Raw genomic sequence first — 21,550 nt, forward strand, 5'->3', positions numbered from 1 at the left:
TACTTTCCGGTTCGGAAGGGGTGACTATCACCTCATCAAGTTCCACTTTCCTCCCACTCAATTCTTTCGAGAGAAACTCCTTCTCCAGAAAGGACCCGTTCTTGGCAACGAAGATCTTGCCTTCGGATCTGAGGTAGAAGGTATACCCAATAGTTTCCTTAGGGTATCCTATGAAGACGCATTTTTCCGACTTGGGTTCGAGCTTTTCAGGTTGAAGTTTCTTGACATAAGCATCGCATCCCCAAACTTTTAGAAACGACAGCTTAGGTTTCTTCCCAAACCATAATTCATACGGTGTCGTCTCAACGGATTTCGACGGAGCCCTATTTAAAGTGAATGCGGCAGTCTCTAAAGCATAGCCCCAAAATGAGAGCGGTAAATCGGTAAGAGACATCATAGATCGCACCATATCCAATAGAGTGCGATTACGACGTTCGGACACACCATTTCTCTGAGGTGTTCCAGGCGGCGTGAGTTGTGAAACTATTCCACATTTCCTTAAGTGTGCACCAAACTCGTGACTTAAATATTCTCCACCACGATCTGATCGTAAGAATTTTATTTTCCTGTCACGTTGATTCTCAACTTCACTCTGAAATTCCTTGAACTTTTCAAAGGTTTCAGACTTGTGTTTCATTAGGTAGACATACCCATATCTACTTAAATCATCAGTGAGAGTGAGAACATAACGATATCCTCCGCGAGCCTCAACACTCATTGGACCACACACATCGGTATGTATGATTTCCAATAAGTTGGTTGCTCGCTCCATTGTTCCGGAGAACGGAGTCTTGGTCATCTTACCCATGAGGCATGGTTCGCACGTGTCAAATGATTCGTAATCAAGAGACTCCAAAAGTCCATCTGCATGGAGCTTCTTCATGCGCTTGACACCAATGTGACCAAGGCGGCAGTGCCACAAGTATGTGGGACTATCGTTATCAACTTTACATCTTTTGGTATTCACACTATGAACATGTGTAACATCACGTTCGAGATTCATCAAAAATAAACCATTGACCAGCGGGGCATGACCATAAAACATATCTCTCAAATAAATAGAACAACCATTATTCTCGGATTTAAATGAGTAGCCATCTCGAATTAAACGAGATCCAGATACAATGTTCATGCTCAAAGCTGGCACTAAATAACAATTATTGAGGTTTAAAACTAATCCCGTGGGTAGATGCAGAGGTAGCGTGCCGACGGCGATCACATCGACCTTGGAACCATTCCCGACGCGCATCGTCACCTCGTCCTTCGCCAGTCTCCGTTTATTCCGTAGTTCCTGTTTTGAGTTACAAATATGAGCAACCGCACCGGTATCAAATACCCAGGAGCTACTACGAGTACTGGTAAGGTACACATCAATTACATGTATATCACATATACCTTTGGTGTTGCCGGCCTTCTTCTTGTCCGCTAAGTATTTGGGGCAGTTCCGCTTCCAGTGACCACTTCCCTTGCAATAAAAGCACTCAGTCTCGGGCTTGGGTCCATTCTTTGACTTCTTCCCAGTAACTGGTTTACCGGGCGCGGCAACTCCCTTGCCGTCCTTCTTGAAGTTCTTCTTACCCTTGCCCTTCTTGAACTTAGTGGTTTTATTCACCATCAACACTTGATGTTCTTTTCTGATCTCCCCTTCCGCTGATTTCAGCATTGAATATACCTCAGGAATGGTCTTTTCCATCCCCTGCATATTGTAGTTCATCACAAAGCTCTTGTAGCTTGGTGGAAGCGACTGGAGGATTCTGTCAATGACCGCGTCATCCGGGAGATTAACTCCCAGCTGAGACAAGCGGTTGTGCAACCCAGACATTCTGAGTATGTGCTCACTAACAGAACTGTTCTCCTCCATTTTACAGCTGAAGAACTTGTCGGAGACATCATATCTCTCGACCCGGGCATGAGCTTGGAAAACTAATTTTAGCTCCTCGAACATCTCATATGCTCCATGTTTCTCAAAACGCTTTTGAAGACCCGGTTCTAGGCTGTAAAGCATGCCGCACTGAACGAGGGAGTAATCATCAGCACGTGCTGCCAAGCGTTCATAACGTCTTGGTTCTGTGGGATTGGTGCATCACCTAGCGGTGCTTCTAAGACATAATCTTTCTTGGCTACTATGAGGATGAGCCTCAGGTTCCGGACCCAGTCCGTATAGTTGCTGCCATCATCTTTCAGCTTGGTTTTCTCTAGGAACGCGTTGAAATTGAGGACAACGTTGGCCATTTGATCTACAATACATAGTGTAAAGATTTTAGACTAAGTTCATGATAATTAAGTTCATCTAATCAAATTATTTAATGAACTCCCACTCAGATAGACATCCCTCTAGTCATCTAAGTGAAACATGATCCGAGTTTAACTAGGCCGTGTCCGATCATCACGTGAGACGGACTAGTCAAGATCGGTGAACATCTCCATGTTGATCGTATCTTCTATACGACTCATGCTCGACCTTTCGGTCCTCCGTGTTCCGAGGCCATGTCTGTACATGCTAGGCTCGTCAAGTCAACCTAAGTGTATTGCGTGTGTTCCGAGGCCATGTCTGTACATGCTAGGCTCGTCAACACCCGTTGTATTCGAACGTTAGAATCTATCACACCCGATCATCACGTGGTGCTTCGAAACAACGAACCTTCGCAACGGTGCACAGTTAGGGTGAACACTTTCTTGAAATTATTATAAGGGATCATCTTACTTACTACCGTCGTTCTAAGCAAATAAGATGCAAAAACATGATAAACATCACATGCAATCAAATAGTGACATGATATGGCCAATATCATTATGCTCCTTTGATCTCCATCTTCGGGGCACCATGATCATCTTCGTCACCGGCATGACACCATGATCTCCATCATCATGATCTCCATCATTGTGTCTTCATGAAGTCGTCACGCCAACGATTACTTCTACTTCTATGGCTAACGCGTTTAGCAACAAAGTAAAGTAATTTACATGGCGTTATTCAATGACACGCAGGTCATACAAAATAATAAAGACAACTCCTATGGCTCCTGCCGGTTGTCATACTCATCGACATGCAAGTCGTGATTCCTATTACAAGAATATGATCAATCTCATACATCACATATATCATTCATCACATCTTCTGGCCATATCACATCACATAGCACTTGCTGCAAAAACAAGTTAGACGTCCTCTAATTGTTGTTGCAAGTTTTTACGTGGTTTGTAGGTTTCTAGCAAGAACGTTTTCTTACCTACGTATGACCACAACGTGATTTGCCAATTTCTATTTACCCTTCATAAGGACCCTTTTCATCGAATCCGTTCCGACTAAAGTAGGAGAGACAGACACCCGCTAGCCACCTTATGCAACTAGTGCATGTCAATCGGTGGAACCTGTCTCACGTAAGCGTACGTGTAAGGTCGGTCCGGGCCGCTTCATCCTACAATGCCGCCGAAACAAGAAAAGACTAGTAGCGGCAAGAAGAATTGGCAAACTCAACGCCCACAACTGCTTTGTGTTCTACTCGTGCATAGTAACTACGCATAGGCCTGGCTCATGATGCCACTGTTGGGAATCGTAGCATAATTTTAAAATTTTCCTACGCTCACCAAGATGCATCTATGGAGTGTACTAGCAACGAGGGGAAAGGAGTGCATCTACATACCCTTGTAGATCGCGAGCGGAAGCGTTCCAATGAACGTGGATGACGGAGTCGTACTCGCCGTGATCCAAATCACCGATGCCCGAGTGCCGAACGGACGGCACCTCCGTGTTCAACACACGTACGGTGCAGCGACGTCTCCTCCTTCTTGATCCAGCAAGGGGGAAGGAGAGGTTGATGGAGATCCAGCAGCACGAGGGCGTGGTGGTGGATGTAGCGGGTCTCCGGCAGGGCTTCGCCGAGCTTCTGCGAGAGAGAGAGAGAGAGAGGTTGCAGGGGAGGAGGGAGGCGCCCAAGGCTGTCGGTTGCTGCCCTCCCTCCCCCCCTTTATATAGGCCCCCTGGGGGGGCGCCGGCAGTAGAGATGGGATCTCATGGGGGGGGGCGGCGGCCAAAGGGGGGAAGGGGTTGCCTTGCCCCCCAAGGCAAGGGGGAAGCCCCCCACCCTAGGGTTCCCAACCCTAGGCGCATGGGGGAGGCCCATGGGGGGGCGCCCAGCCCACTAGGGGCTGGTTCCCTTCCACTTTCAGCCCATGGGGCCCTCCGGGATAGGTGGCCCCACCCGGTGGACCCCCGGGACCCTTCCGGTGGTCCCGGTACAATACCGGTAACCCCCGAAACTTTCCCGGTGGCCGAAACTGGACTTCCTATATATAATTCTTCACCTCCGGACCATTCCGGAACCTCTCGTGACGTCCGGGATCTCATCCGGGACTCCGAACAACTTTCGGGTTTCCGCATACACATATCTCTACAACCCTAGCGTCACCGAACCTTAAGTGTGTAGACCCTACGGGTTCGGGAGACATGCAGACATGACCGAGACGCCTCTCCGGTCAATAACCAACAGCGGGATCTGGATACCCATGTTGGCTCCCACATGTTCCACGATGATCTCATCGGATGAACCACGGTGTCGAGGATTCAATCAATCCCGTATGCAATTCCCTTTGTCAATCGGTATGTTACTTGCCCGAGATTCGATCGTCGGTATCCCAATACCTTGTTCAATCTCGTTACCGGCAAGTCTCTTTACTCGTACCGCAATGCATGATCCCGTGACTAACGCCTTAGTCACATTGAGCTCATTATGATGATGCATTACCGAGTGGGCCCAGAGATACCTCTCCGTCACACGGAGTGACAAATCCCAGTCTCGATCCGTGCCAACCCAACAGACACTTTCGGAGATACCCGTAGTGCACCTTTATAGTCACCCAGTTACGTTGTGACGTTTGGCACACCCAAAGCACTCCTACGGTATCCGGGAGTTGCACGATCTCATGGTCTAAGGAAAAGATACTTGACATTGGAAAAGCTCTAGCAAACGAAACTACACGATCTTTTATGCTATGCTTAGGATTGGGTCCTGTCCATCACATCATTCTCCTAATGATGTGATCCCGTTATCAATGACATCCAATGTCCATAGTCAGGAAACCATGACTATCTGTTGATCAACGAGCTAGTCAACTAGAGGCTTACTAGGGACACGTTGTGGTCTATGTATTCACACATGTATTACGATTTTCGGACAATACAATTATAGCATGAATAATAGACAATTACCATGAACAAAGAAATATAATAATAACCATTTATTATTGCCTCTAGGGCATATTTCCAACACCATAAACATCCAAAACAAATAATATAATAGCATGAATACTTCATAAATTATAGATACGTTGGAGACGTATCAGCATCCCCAAGCTTAATTCCTGCTCGTCCTCGAGTAGGTAAATGATAAAAGAAATAATTTATGAAGTGTGAATGCTAGCAGGTGCACAAGCTTGATCAATGATAATTTCAATCACCTTTTCTAGCATCATTATATGTCATAATAGTAGCTCAAAACTTTTCATGATCAAGTAACAAACTATTCACATGTTAGAGTATAGATCATAAAATTTCTTGAAAACTAACAAACCGTGTTATTAGTCATCAAACAATTACAATTCATCTTATTTTCAGGAAGGGTCTATGTCAGAGCTTTAATTCAGCAAACTTCACATACTCAACTATCATTTAGTATTTCACAATTGCTAACACTCACGTGATATTTATGGGTTCAAAATTTTAATCAGACACAAAGAAAGATAGGGGCTTATAGATTCGCCTCCCAACCTTTTACCTCAAGGGTAATGTCAACAATAATAGCTCATGATGCCTTACATCCAATTGGATATATATATCAGAATCTTTCCAACACAATGTGCTTGCCAAAGGATAAAATGTAAAAAGGAAAGGTGAAGATCACCATGATTCTTGCATAAGGTGAAAGACAAGAATAAAAGATAGGCCCTTCGCAGAGGGAAGCAGAGGTTGCCATGCGCTTTTATAGTTGGATGCACAAAATCTTAATGCGAGGGAACGTCACTTTATATTGCCACTTGTGATAGGGACCTTTATTATGTAGTCCATCGCTTTTATTGCTTCCATATCACAAGATCGTATAAAGCTTATTTTCTCCACAATAAAAGATCATACATATTTAGAGAGCAATTTTTATTGCATGCACCGATGACAACTTACTTGAAGGATCTTACTCAATCCATAGGTAGGTATGGTGGACTCTCATGTCAATATGGTTTAAGGGATGTTTGGAAGCACAAGTAGTATCTCTACTTGGTGCAAAGAATTTGGCTAGCATGAGGGGGAAAGGCAAGCTCAGCATGTTGGATTATCCATGACAATATACGTTATTTCAGATATAAGAAGACATAACCCATTACGTTGTCTTCCTTGTACAACATCAACCTTTTAGCATGTCATATTTCAATGAGTGCTCACAATTACAAAAGATGGCCAAGATAGTATATTTATATGTGAAATCTCTCTTCCTTCAATATTCTTTCAGGAATTGTTCAAGTGACCAATACAATGTTTGCTAACCTTCAATAAATTTACCATCTCTACTTCTTATATGTAAAGTCATTACTCCCCATGGGATAAGCATATGAAACATATATAATATCAGATTTATGATATTCAATTCATTCAACCATTTACTCATAGGATATAAGTGAAGCACACGAGTAAATGACAAACTACTCCAAAAAGATATAAGTGAAGATCAATGAGTAGTTAAATAATTATGCCGCTATGTGAAGACTCTCTCTCATTTAAGAATTTCAGATCTGGGGATATTATTCAAACAGCAAGCAAAACAAAATAAAATGGTATCTAATAATAGCAAACATCATGTGAAGAAGCAAAAACTTAGGATCAACCGATACTAACCGATAGTTGTCGAAGAAGAAAGGTAGGATGCCAACCGGGGCATCCCCAAGCTTAGACGCTTGAGACTTCTTGAAATATTATCTTGGGATGCCTTGGGAATCCCCAAGCTTGAGCTTTTGTGTCTCCTTAATTCCTCTCATATCACGGCCCCCCTAAATCTCAAAAGCTTCATCCACACAGAACTCAACAAGGGCTCGTGAGATAAGTTAGTATAAACCAATGCAGAAACCTTATCATACTCTACTGTAGCAAATCACTAAAATTATTATTCAACATTGCATACTAAATGCCTCTGTATATTTAATAGTTCTATCCTCTAATAGAATCATTAAACAAGCAAACATATGCAAACAATGCAAACATAACAGCAATCTGCCTAAACAGGACAGTCTGTAAAGAATGCAGCAAGATCCATACTTCCCTAGCTCCAAAAATTATGAAAGAAAATTCCCACTGTAGTAAATTTATAATAGATTATTATGAAAAATGTTTCAACATTTTATCATTTTCTGAATTTTCTAGGGAATTTTTGCAATAGCGGTAAACTTTCTGTTTTGAAACAGCAACATGTATACTTGCAAAATAAGCATGGTAAAGGATATCCTTGACATTTTTATTGAAAATATAGATGCAAAACATTATTATAAATGACAGCAAGCAAATACTAACAAAATAAAATGACGCTCCAAGCAAAACACATATCATGTGGTGAATAAAAATATAGCCCAAGTAAAGTTACCGATGAACGAAGACGAAAGAGGGGATGCCATCCGGGGCATCCCCAAGCTTAGGCTCTTGGTTATCCTTGAATATTACCTTGGTGTGCCTTGTTCATCCCCAAGCTTAGGCTCTTGCCACTCCTTATTCCATAGTCCATCGAATCTTTACCCAAAACTTGAAAACTTCACAACACAAAACTCAACAGAAAACTCATAAGCTCCGTTAGTATAAGAAAACAAATCACCACTTAGGTACTGTTGTGAACTCATTATTTATTTATATTGGTGTTAAACCTACTGTATTCAAACTTCTCTACGGTTTATAGACTCTTTTACTAGCCATAGATTCATCAAAATAAGCAAACAACACACGAAAAACAGAATCTGTCAAAAACAGAACAGTCTGTAGTAATTTGTATCAAACATATACTTCTGGAACTCAAAAAAATCTGAAATAAATTGGTGCACCTGAGGAATTTGTCTATTACTCTTCTTCAAAAAGAATCAACTTAAAATCACTCTTCTGTAAAAAATGACAGCTAAACTCGTGAGCGCAAAGTTTCTGTTTTTTACAGTAAGATCACATTAACTTCCACTCAAGTCTTCCCAAAGGTTCTACTTGGCACAAACACTAATTAAAATATAAAACCACATCTAACCAGAGGCTAGATATATTATTTATTACTAAACAGGAGCAAAAGAAAAAAACTAAAATAAAATTGGGTTGCCTCCCAACAAGCGCTAACTTTAACGCCCCTAGCTAGGCATGATGATTTCAATGATGCTCACATAAACGATAAGAACTGAAACATAAAGAGAGCATCATGAAGCATATGACTAGCACATTTAAGTCTAACCCACTTCCTATGCATAGGGATTTTGTGAGAAAACAACTCATGGGAACAATAATCAACTAGCATAGGAAGGCAAAACAAGCATAACTTCAAAACTTTAAGCACATAGAGAGGAAACTTGATATTATTGCAATTCCTACAAGCATATATTCCTTCCTCATAATAATTTTCAGTAGCATCATGAATGAATTCAACAATATAACTATCACATAAAGCATTCTTTTCATGATCCACGAGCATAGAAATTTTATTACTCTCCACATAAGCAAATTTGTTCTCATGAATAGTAGTGGGAGCAAACTCAACAAAATAACTATCATGTGAAGCATAATCCAATTGAAAATTAAAATCATGATGACAAGTTTCATGGTTATCTTTATTCTTTATAGCATACGAGTCATCACAATAATCATCATAGATAGCAACTTTGTTCTCATAATCAATTGGAACCTCTTCCGAAATAGTGGATTCATCACTAAATAAAGTCATGACCTCTCCAAATCCACTTTCATCAATATAATCATCATAAATAGGAGGGATGCTTTCATCATAATAAATATTCTCATCAAAACTTGGGGGACTAAACATATCATCTTCATCAAATATAGCATCCCCAAGCTTGTGGCTTTGCATATCATTAGCATCATGGGTATTCAAAGAATTCATACTAACAACATTGCAATCATGCTCATCATTCACATATTTTATGGCAAGCATTCTTTGTAATTCTTCTTCTAGTACTTGAGCACAATTTTCCTTCCCATCATTTTCACGAAAGATATTAAAAAGATGAAGCGTATGAGGCAAACTCAATTCCATTTTTTTGTAGTTTTCTTTTATAAACTAAACTAGTGATAAAACAAGAAACTAAAAGATTCGATTGCAAGATCTAAAGATATACCTTCAAGCACTCACCTCCCCGGCAACGGCGCCAGAAACTTCTTGATGTCTACTACACAACCTTCTTCTTGTAGACGCTATTTGGCCTCCAAGTGCAGAGGTTTGTAGGACAGTAGAAAATTTCCCTCAAGTGGATGACCTAAGGTTTATCAATCCGTGGGAGGTGTAGGATAAAGATGGTCTCTCTCAAACAACCCTGCAACCAAATAACAAAGAGTCTCTTGTGTCCCCAACACACCCAATACAATGGTAAATTGTATAGGTGCACTAGTTCAGTGAAGAGATGGTGATACAAGTGCAATATGGATGGTAGATATAGGTTTTTGTAATCTGAAAATATAAAAACAACAAGGTAACTAATGATAAAATAGAGCACAAACGGTATTGCAATGCGTTGAAATAAGGCCTAGGGTTCATACTTTCACTAGTGCAAGTTCTCTCAGCAATAATAACATAATTGGATCATATAGCTATCCCTCAACATGCAACAAAGAGTCACTCCAAAGTCACTAATAGCGGAGAACAAACGAAGAGATTATGGTAGGGTACGAAACCACCTCAAAGTTATCCTTTCTGATTGATCTATTCAAGAGTCCATAGTAAAATAACATGAAGCTATTCTTTCCGTTCGATCTATCATAGAGTTTGTACTAGAATAACACCTTAAGACACAAATCAACCAAAACCCTAATGTCACCTAGATACTCCAATGTCACCTCAAGTATCCGTGGGTATGATTATACGATATGCATCACACAATCTCAGATTCATCTATTCAACCAACACAAAGAACTTCAAAGAGTGCCCCAAAGTTTCTACCGGAGAGTCAAGACAAAAACGTGTGCCAACCCCTATGCATAAGTTCACGAGCGGAGCCCGCAAGTTGATCACCAAAACATACATCAAGTGGATCACGTGATATCCCATTGTCACCACAGATAAGCACATGCAAGACATACATCAAGTGTTCTCAAATCCTTAAAGACTCAATCCGATAAGATAACTTCAAAGGGAAAACTCAATCCATTACAAGAGAGTAGAGGGGGAGAAGCATCATAAGATCCAACTATAATAGCAAAGCTCGCGATACATCAAGATCGTGCCGAATCAAGAACATGAGAGAGAGAGAGAGATCAAACACATAGCTACTGGTACATACCCTCAGCCCCGAGGGTGAACTACTCCCTCCTCGTCATGGAGATCGCCGGGATGATGAAGATGGCCACCGGTGAGGGATCCCCCCTCCGGCAGGGTTCCGATTGGTTTTTGGTGGCTACAGAGGCTTGCGGCGGCGGAACTCCCGATCTATTCTGTTCCCCGATGTTTTTAGGGTATATGGATATATATATAGGCGAAAGAAGTCGGTCAGGGGAGCCACGAGGGGCCCACGAGGGTGGGGGCGCGCCCAGGGGGTAGGGCGCGCCTCCCTGCCTCGTGGCTTCCCTGATGTATACTCCAAGTCTCCTGGATTGTTTCCGTTCCAAAAATAACTCTCCCGAAGGTTTCATTCCGTTTGGACTCCGTTTGATATTCCTTTTCTTCGAAACACTAAAATAGGCAAGAAAATAGCAATTTGGGCTGGGCCTCCGGTTAATAGGTTAGTCCCGAAAATAATATAAAAGTGCATAATAAAGCCCATAAACATCCAAAACAGATAATATAATAGCATGAATACTTCATAAATTATAGATACGTTGGAGACGTATCATCCATCACATCATTCTTTAATGATGTGATCCCATTTATCAAATGACATGTCTATGGCTAGGAAACTTAACCATCTTTGATTAACAAGCTAGTCAAGTAGAGGCATACTAGGGACACTCTGTTTGTCTATGTATTCACACATGTACTAAGTTTCCGGTCAATACAATTCTAGCATGAATAATAAACATTTATCATGATATAAGGAAATATAAATAACAACTTTATTATTGCCCCTAGGGCATATTTCCTTCATTTGGTTGCTCACATATAGACCAACCAGGTCCGCGCGAGATGAAATTGGGTTGTTTGGTTGTTTGCTTTCACTGTTGGGTCTGCATCGCACAGACTTTAAAGTACCTCCCAGCTAGGCCCGCTAGGAACTCCCGAATCGACAGTTTCCAAGGAATCGGGCTCGAGGGATGAACGTGAGCGGGTCCAGTGATGAAGCCTCATTTTGTCTGATATGTGGGTGTAAGTGAAGTTGCAGATGGTTTGTTTGTTTAACTCCTAATCTCGTCCACCTATTAGTCCCTTCTAACCTATACAGCGACGCTTTGATTCGGGGTAAGGTCTACACAAAAAGAAGCACTTCGATGTTGTGGTTCCATTCAGGCAATCGGTAAGTAGTTTCATCCATTGTGAATGTTCAATTCCGTGTTAATGTTTGGATCTACTTTGTATAAATTGTGTCAAATTTGTCGTGCACATTCGACCGTTTGAAAGTTCCTTTGCCCAGTAGCTTCATCTTGCAGTTCCACACAACTTTCGTGTTGCACGTTTTCTGTTTCATCGATCGTAGACAAGTAGATCTACATTTTCCTCATGATTGCACATATGTATATGTGTGGTCTGGTTTAAGACACTCCTTACTCGTTCCTCTAGGCCTCTCTTCCGCATCCTGTTACACTGACGCCACCGTCAGCGTCATTCCTCTCGGTCTCCTCTCTCGTATCTTGCTACACTGGCGTCATAGTCGATGTCGTACATCTCGGCCTCCTCTCCCATGTCCTACTGCACTTGCGCACACTGTATTTCTTCTCCTCTGTCCTCTGCCTCAGTGCCCTCCTCTGCCTCATGCTAGCAACTAGTTCGTCGTTTTGCTGAGGGGATCGCTCGCCCGCGACTCCGTACTCGTCATGTCGGACGCAACACCGCTGCCCTTATGCCTTCTCTCATGCGCCCTACTACATTGGCACCACCGTCGACGTTGTTTCTCTCGGCATCCTCTGACACACCATGCTGCACTGTCACCACCGTCGAAATAGTTCCTCTCAGCCTCCTCACCCTTGTCCAGCTGCACTGGCGTCATCGCCGACGTTGTTCCTCTCGGCCTCCTTGCCCGCATCGTACTACACAAGCGCCACCGCCGGCGTTGTTCCCCCCGACCTCCTCCTCCATCCTACTACACTGGAGTCATCTCCGACATTGTTCCTTCTCTCCCTTGTCCTACCACACTGATACTGCCATGGCGCGCGCACTGCATTTCTCCTCCTTTGCCCTCTGACTCAGTGTCCTCCTATTTGTCCCTCTGCACGGACTTTCTTTGCGGCGATGACGCTAGGAACTAGTTCGCGGCACCGCCGACGGGATTGCTCCCCTAATGCAAGAAGCCTAGATGTGGGCAACAAAACAACATGCAGATGTTGGTTTTTTGCCTGTTTTTCCTCGGCCAAGCTCAACTGAAACACAGATGCAATACATGCAAAATCCATGTAAGCAAGCAAACACTCCCTAAGGGCGTGTTTGGTTGCCGCTGTCAACAGTTCCTGCATCGCATGAACTTCTCAACCCAGCCTGGTTGAGCAAAAACAGGCCCTAATACGCCATATGCAACTTGATTGGTTGGCTGCATCCCTAGTCCCTGCATTAGGTAATACGCAAGTGCACTTTGTTTGGTTGGCTGCATTGGCCCTAGCGGCACATGAACACGGCGTTTGGTTGCATACGGCGTACATGTTGTGCTTACCTTGTACCCTAGTTGGTGAGCTTACCCACAATGATCACACCTAGCACACCAACGCCACAACACAGCAATGGTGACGAACTGGGCGAAGATGATGAAGTTCTTCAGCTTCAGGCCGAATTGACGATCCACCTTAGCAACTTCCACTTTGACAACTCCAACCTTGGCATTGTCGACACTACTGCCTCCGTGCTTTCGCACCCAGGCGGAGTAAGCTTGTTCTGTTGCCTGCTTAGTCTTGAACCCTCTATAGTTGCTGTTGCTATACGATGCCACTTGTGCATTGGCTTCTTCCCATGAACTATAAACCCCTGGAACCTCATCAATGAACACGGCATACCACTTGCCCTAGCAATGCACAAGAGCAAGAGTTGAAGCAGCAAATCAATGGAACACAAGTAGCAAGCAAAGTAGCAAACAACAATGGAGCAGAAGAGAAGTAAAGCATGCATGATCATACGGCATAACAAGTTCTTCCTAGCACTACCTTGGTGTTAACCTACCACCACATCCAAAAGAGGGTGTTGTCCTACCACCGCAAGTTCACCATCACCGTGAGGGGTTAGTATATACCACCTCACCAAAATATACAGACCATCAAATAGTTTTTGAGCCCTAGCTACACAAAATGTACATCGTCATCGTCATCGTCGTTGTCGTCGCCACCACCATCGCCGTCGGGGATCATGCACGCTCACAGGCAGCACTACTCTAGTAGTAGTGCTTGCCCAGCCAGCTCCTGAGCCACAGCACCCAGTGAGCGTCGGCCATGGCAACAAACCCAACACCCTGGGCCTTGTTGTCAAGCAGGTGGCTGAGAGCTGCCATGAGAGCCTCGTCGCTGAAGCCACCATGGGTCATGACAACGCCATACAGGTCAGGGTGGACGTCGAGGGGCTTGCACTCCCTGATGGTTGTTGCCACCTCCTTCACCGCCTCAGTCATGCTGCAGAAGACATTGATCTCCTCCTCCATCAGGCCTCCTCTCTTCCTCTTCCTATCAACGGGGTCAAATGGCTTGTCGAAGGGTTTCGCAGAGCGGGCTTGTCAGGGCCATCAAGGATCTCGACGTCCGGGGTCCCAGGGAAGTCAGGCATGGGAGAACCAAGAGGCTCCCCCGAGCCCATGGCATGCTTCCCAGTTGCCAGCCCGAAGGAGAAGATGTGCTGCATCTGGTTGTAGTTCTGGATGGGTGTGTTGAGGAACTCAGCGTCCCTTGGGTGGTCCTAAGAATGAAACACAAGTGTTGTTAGTTGCGATTAGGAGTAGGCAATGGTGGACAGTATGAAAAGGAAGAGGGCTGTGAGCTAACCGCGACATGGTCGGTGTAGTGCTCTGCCTCAAGAACTATGGAGCAAGTGTTCTCATCCCATGAGGGCCCGCTAAGGTCTCTCAGCTTGGACACTTGGATCCATCGACTTCTCCACTTCCTCAGGTGGTTGTACACCTGGGTGGCAGACACCTCTTGCCCACAGAACTCGAACACCTGCTTCGCAACGGTGTTCAAGTGCACCTCCTTGAAGCCCTTGTCAGTCCTAACTCCACTAGAGATGAGCTCACACATCTTGTTCAGCACGAACGTGGACATGAACGGCTGCCACTTCATGTTGTTCGACCTACTATCCTTCTTTGCCTTTGTTGCTGCTAGCTTGAGTGCAGTGGCAGCAGCAGTAGTTGGCTCAACGAGCACTACTGGCACATAGAGGGAATCAGACTCGAACACCTCTGAATCAGGTGCCATTTCGGACATAGGCTGCGAGTCCTCGACAAACGATGGAGCAAACTGGCTGTCGGACACGACAAGGGCCCGACTAAGATCTTGCGTCTGTGTGGTCATGTCCTACAATCGTAGCACGCATTGACAGTGAGTATAGCACACAACATACCGGACAATCCATGAAAGCAGGAGCATGCATGTACATGGTTCATCACTATCATAGCAAGCACATGACCACCAATAGCTACAAATCATAGATCTGAGCATGATTCAACACAAGCACAAGGTTCAACTTCAAACTCTACTACTAATCTAGCATACCAAATGCTTGAACATCTAGCCCTACCAGAAATTGTAACCGCAGCATAGCAACCAACCATATCAGCTCACAGATCAGACCACTAATCAACCATGCATCAAGATCAAACCCTAGTTGCAACTCAGATCTAGCTAGAAGGAACAGTGAGAAAGGGGGATTGAACTCACAGAGGCCATGGCTGCAGCTTGAGGACGAGGGGGGGGCGGTGGTGGAAGATGAACGCCGGCCGGTGAAGGAGCTCCGACGCCGTGGACAGCCGGCCGATGAAGATGCGCCGCTTACCTGCTCGCCGGTACCGATGCGCGTCGGCGGGAGAGCGCGAACGGAGGAAGAATGGTGGCGGGAGTTGGGGCGGTGAGGGAGGGGCTAAATAGGGGGTGGAGCGGCGGGAGGTGAGCCGAAATCCTCCCGCCGATTTTTCGGCGACGCGGGCGAGCTCGCACCATCTCCCCTGCTCGCACGAGGGGAGAAGCGCGTCGCCCTCCCCTGCCTCGCCCTGGCCAGGCTCGCGAGCTACTGCCGAATCGTGCGTTGCCCCTGGGCCTGGGCTGGACGTGCTTTAAGCTTCGTGCGATGCGGGCCGCGCAATGAATGCAGGAAACCAAACGGGCCAAATTCTTTCCGCCCGGGCCAGGCTGGACCTCATGCGGGCAACCAAACACGTCCTAAGCAATGGGGGGATGAGAGCGCGACTGCACCCACGGGTTGGACCAAACCATAGACAAAAGTCCTTTCGCTCCTGAGACATATTGTTTGAACAAAAGTTTGCTTTCCAACTGGAGAGGAGACATCTAACCAAATAGGAGAGGCCCGAAAAAAAAAGATAAATGACAACTAGCTACTTTGAAGGAACTTTTTTTTATTAGTTTGATCTACGTACATCCAAATGCTATCTGCTTCTTCACAGAAATTGATAGGCGAATACCGTATGTTGCAAGAAGCAAAGGACCAATGATGGACGGACTGGATTGCAAGAAACAAACCCAAATGTTTCGAGCTGCCGCCCGCGCTCCGCGCAGAAATTTTAGAGCCACATCAGCGATCCCGCCAATCCACCGGCCCAAGCTATCGGCCACGTCACGGATCCGCGGCATCTCTCCCCCGGATCGCCATCTTGACCGTCCACTCCATCCGCATCGAACGGCAGGCACACGCCTCCTCCGACGTCTCGTCCCCGTTAAAACGCCCTTCGCCCCTCCCCGCAAATCACAGCAGCAGCAGCCACCACCGTTCCTCCGATTCCACCACATCCGCTCGCAGCTCGAGATCGTCAGCCATGTCCGGGCGCGGCAAGGGAGGCAAGGGGCTCGGCAAGGGCGGTGCCAAGCGCCACAGGAAGGTTCTGCGCGACAACATCCAGGGCATCACCAAGCCGGCGATCCGGCGGCTGGCGCGGCGCGGCGGCGTGAAGCGCATCTCGGGGCTCATCTACGAGGAGACCCGCGGCGTGCTCAAGATCTTCCTCGAGAACGTCATCCGCGACGCCGTCACCTACACCGAGCACGCCCGCCGCAAGACCGTCACCGCCATGGACGTCGTCTACGCGCTCAAGCGCCAGGGCCGCACCCTCTATGGCTTCGGCGGCTAGGCCACCACCGGATAGTCGTTGTTTGGTACAGTACTAGCAGTGTTCGTGGTCCTCGGGTCTGAAAAATCGCCGCATCTCGCTGCTGTTTGCCCTGGCCCTGTTTGTTGTCTGGATGTACTAGGATGGAATGGAAATTGCAGCAGTTTACCCTTGAATTCGTCCCTGATATGTGGATCTGTTGATGTTTGTTCATGCGCGTGGTCTGATATTACCAGTGCGTTCTTCAGTTGTCTTGCTCTGTAAATTTCAGCCTCCAAATCAGCTTCGGATTTGGATCCTACTCTGTGTTGGCTTCAGTGTTGGACTCAACAAATCCTATTTTGTGTTGGCTTCAGTGTTTGCTGGATTCAGGCTGAATAAGCGCTCTTCTGCTGCTCTATCGTGATGTTAAACTTGTAGTGCTGGAATGTGTTTAACTATATGTGACCTCACACTTGTGCAATGTGTGCCTCTGTGGGTCTGGTGGAGAGCTGTTTGCTGCTTTGCTGAACAAGTGCATTTGGAGAACTGTGTTAAAACATGAGCATTTGTTTTGTTCTTACTTGTACATCATCAAGTTATTAGCATTGCTTGTGAAGGAGATCTATTTTCTCTGGTGATTGGTGTAGTGTTGCTGTTCATCCTATTACTGCCAGTTTAACCCGTAATTGCTGTTGACTTCGCTGGCGAGTTGTGAATTTTGTTTAAGTTTGTTTTGCTGATCGATACAGCAGAGGGCAATTTTTAGCAGCGGGCATGGCCGTTTTTTTTCTGGGCCAGAACAGGTAAATTTTGTGCAAATATAACACTAATACCACGCAGCAATTTCAGAATGCCAAAGGCGCTGAGCATTTACAGAAGCCTCCAACACATCTTTCAAATATTTTGTGTTTTACATTGCAGCTGGCAAGTGTCGCTGTACATCATACTCCACACACACACAAACATTCTGAATTCAGGCACATGCTGCATTTGGAATGGTTAAGCAAACTTGAAGTACAATATGAAGAGGATGGCCAAGACGAGGGTCGCAATGATGCCGCCGACAATCCACTTGTTCCTGTCCATCCTCTTGGACATGGAAGCCAGGATCTTCTTGCTTTTGCCGATGTAGTCATCCACACCATGCAACTGCGGGCAAGGGCAGCAGGATTTCATTACGTGTCAGGTAACAGAAGAAGTAATATATAGCTGAATGATGAGAATCGTCCTCTCAAGTCATAATTAGCAGGGTTAATCATACACTAGCTGTTTCCTTGACAAATCCAGGCAAACTTACCCCAAACTGATGCCAGAGAAAAGCAAAATATACATAATGCAGAAAAGCTAAAGTTCCACTAGCTCTGGGGAATTTTGCCTCACAAATCAAAAGGTCAAATATTTGTTTCATTTTATGAATGGGAGACATGCACGGTATGTTTCTTCACCGGAATGGCAAAGTGACCAAGTGGACAAATCTCTTTCTTGACACTGGAAACTGCATATTACCAGTGGGAGAAATTGATTTTATTTGGATGAATTGGCATCATTAAAGTTATTTTGCAACTCATGTCCAAAAAAAAGGATGCTTGTGCCGTATCCAGATGTGACTATCTAGCACCAGACCATGGTCTAACTCCCGTACAAAAGTTTGGATAACTATATTCTTACAGCTGTTATGCTTAATACATACAGTACCTATTTTGGCAGATATGATACCTTTCACTCTTTCAGTATGAGTACTTCATAAAGGACCGACCAGTTTCCAATAAGCATATATGGTGCAAATGCATCAACATCAAAACAGAACTAACCGATGGGATTTGTTGTCTACGTGGTTTGCTAGCTAATGTTGCTGCTGCTGATCAATATTTAAGGCCAGAAATGATCAATCCATAAACAATTGGATGAGAGAAGGTAAGAAGAACAAATTAGCTCCAACGATGGCTCAAAGTCCCAAATAAATCAACTTGAGAGAACAAAGTACATACGGTTGTGTGAGCATGCAGCAGTGACTGTCGTTGATTATGAAGGTCCTGAAGAATCGACACGCCAATTTCTTCTGTCTCGAATACTGTTCTTTGGCTTTCTCTAATTCTGTCCGAAGACTGGTTTAACCTTTCTGATGTCATCATCAATCTTCCTCTCTGATCAGATGACGCCTGACCCATGATATAATAATTGCAGAAGTACATCAGAAAGGAAATGGTGCCATGATAGAAAAATTGCAAACAGGACAAATAAAAGGTAATAAAACACAGAAATACCAGCACAGTTGTAGAGATATCCAGTAATAAATGAGCACAACAGTGTAGATTTCTTCTTAATATGTCCACTTAAATAAGAATGAACTAAATTCTGATCTAGTGAATGGATTGAAGATCATATATAGGTTTACTTGAAAAATTATGCAGCGAAGCTTTCTTGCAACGAAAATAATACATATTCAAGAGCAACAGTATCAATTAATAATTGAAGTGATAAATATGATGAAATGGATGTTTGCTTCTGTTATTTTGCTCATACTTTGCATTATAACACATAATGCATCCAAGACTGCTCGACAAGGGACATGAAGTTCGAAAAAGTACAACTGCAATCACTTATTGACAACAGAGTCCCAGTGTGGTTCTGAGTTCAACCACAGCCTGGCTCCGTATTATCATCTATACCATCTATACCACTATATAGTGTGCCAATAGCTCCACATATTAATCGTTGGATATGCCGATCCAACGGTCAAGAGATGGCAAATCCGAGCATTATCATCCGTTGGATAAAGTTTTCAACTCATAGGATTCTGCCACGTGGCCTTCTAATTGAACCCCCAACTCTACCATCTCATGTGTTCTAGAAGCATCTATCGACATGCTTATCTGATACTCTAATAAAAAGGGACTAGAACAATCTGGATTCTAGAGAGGTAAGAACCAAGTTGGATCTTGTCCAATACGATTCTAGGAAAGGAAATACATATTCAAATGTATTTTCCCATGCTTTTTATATACATTTAAATGACGTGCAAAGCACGTACAATTTACTAGTAGCTATAAAATGATCACAGAAGGCATGTATCTAGACTTAACTACAGTGCTAAATTCAAATTATAAACCTAACTGAAGTTCAACAAACATTGTTCGACATTATATCTACCGACTAAAACCATCACAAACCATATTAGTAGCAGTGCTCACTTCATGGATATCCATGCAGAACATTTGAAAAAAAAAGGTATGGAACACTTCTTTAGACACGACAATACTGCACACTGTTTTACATATCACGTTTCAAAGGTCTGCGTTGCACTGTAACCCATCCACTTCACAATTCAAAGTCTTACAATGTCAAGCATGCTTGATCCCAAAATCCACAATATTTACACCTTTGCTTTAAAATCCTGCCTTCCCAAGGAAAAATTCATCCCAGCTTCCCCGAACAGTGGGGTAACCAAGTTAACCAACTAACCATACAGCATCATTCAATATCATAGTAGAACTAAGACTATCAGAAACACAGGAACTAACATGATCATTAACGCAAAACTACACCATCAAACGGGTAAACAATATCATCAAGTTTTCAAGTGAATGCCAAAAATGTGGAATGCACATGCTGACATCGACAGTATGGGCTCAACTCACAGCATGAAATCCAACTCAGGCACTTAAAAACAATACAGGTGCAGAAGGGATTAAGAGGAACACAAAACCACATGGCATCGCAATATCAAGCAAACAGATTTCAAACACATAATCCAGGGTAATAATACACTGGGGTCACACACAGACACGCTATTTTCTGGTGGAACACACAGACACACTGTTTCCTGAGGGAACACACAGACACACCACAGCAGCAAAATCTGTAAGAAGTCCATGGTGGTCACATGCAATATACATAAGATCTGGCGTAAGGCGGAAACGCGAGGGGTAGGGAGCTCACCGTGAGTGTGTCGGACATGCCGGACTCGAGGAGCTCCTCCCGGGTGGCCTGTTGGGCATTAGGCGCCGAGAGCCTCTTGATCTCGCCCTTGACGTTGTTGAGATCAGACTTGTACTCCCTCAGTTTCGCCAGCAGCCCGGCCTTGACGCTCGGCTGCATGCTCCGCGCCTCCAAATCCATCCTCCTGATCTACGGGAAGCCAGCCAAACAGAAATTGGAGGCACGGTTAGGTAACTATACACATGATAAATCCAATCCTCCTCGTCTACGGGAAGCTAGCCAAACGGAAATCTGACGCACAGCACAGACAACTGAGCACGGAAGGAAGACTAACAAAACAAAAAATTACCAGCGACTCAGACTCCTGCACGTCGGCCTGGATCTCGGACAGCTTCTGCTGCTTCTTATCTGGCGAAAGGGACAAGCAGAGAAGAGGGTCAGACCAAGGCGTGGAAGCAACCGGAAACCTGGGGTTCTGGGCGAGAGAGAGGCGTGCGTACGTACCGCCATCGAGGGCGGAGGCGGCGGCGCACTTGCGGGAGAGGGCGGCGGAGATCTCGCAGTACTGCCCCGCGTAGCCCTCGAAGACCTCGCTCATGGTCGGTCCCTCCCCGGCGAATCGGCCGGCGATCGCGGCGGCCGGACCGGATCGAGGCCCGCGGAGCCTCCGGCGGAATCGAGGGGGAGGAGAGCTGAGGTAGTCGATGGGTGGGTGGGTGGTCGGAGCGAGTTCGTTGGGGAGGGGGCGGCGGGCGAGTTGAGGCGGGTGGGGTGCCGTGTTGGGAACCAAACCAATGCAACCGGTGCGGGCGGTGCACGGGGGACGGGACGGAACGCTGACGACTGATGGATGTGTCCCTTGAGGGAGGCTGCTGGGTGGGCCCGCCAAATTTGAGAGTGTTCTTTTTTCCTCTTCCACAATTCTTGAGCGTTTGCACTAGGAATCGAATGATCATCGTTCTCATCTTCCCCTCTCTCTAGCATAAAAAATGGATTGCGC

At 45.0% G+C, this 21,550-nt stretch overlaps 2 protein-coding genes across 2 annotated transcripts; one reads left to right on the forward strand and one right to left on the reverse strand.

Moving 5' to 3' along the window:
* The first annotated feature begins 15,395 nt into the window (after positions 1–15,395).
* LOC123160451 (uncharacterized) lies at positions 15,396–16,805 on the forward strand. The gene is made up of 2 exons (XM_044578271.1): positions 15,396–15,454; positions 16,038–16,805. Exons 1-2 carry the CDS (start codon positions 15,396–15,398, stop codon positions 16,648–16,650), a joined length of 672 nt encoding a protein of 223 aa, XP_044434206.1. The 3' UTR covers positions 16,651–16,805.
* Positions 16,806–17,454: 649 nt separating this feature from the next.
* Positions 17,455–21,340, reverse strand: LOC123182830 (vesicle transport v-SNARE 13). Its single transcript, XM_044595499.1, has 5 exons — positions 21,055–21,340; positions 20,900–20,958; positions 20,551–20,739; positions 18,600–18,770; positions 17,455–17,760 (listed from the first exon to the last, which is right to left on the reverse strand). Exons 1-5 carry the CDS (start codon positions 21,146–21,148, stop codon positions 17,611–17,613), a joined length of 663 nt encoding a protein of 220 aa, XP_044451434.1. The 5' UTR covers positions 21,149–21,340; the 3' UTR covers positions 17,455–17,610.
* Positions 21,341–21,550: the final 210 nt, after the last annotated feature.

Source organism: Triticum aestivum, chromosome 1D (assembly GCF_018294505.1).
Source record: "Triticum aestivum cultivar Chinese Spring chromosome 1D, IWGSC CS RefSeq v2.1, whole genome shotgun sequence".
In the NCBI taxonomy this organism is placed as follows: domain Eukaryota; kingdom Viridiplantae; phylum Streptophyta; class Magnoliopsida; order Poales; family Poaceae; genus Triticum; species Triticum aestivum.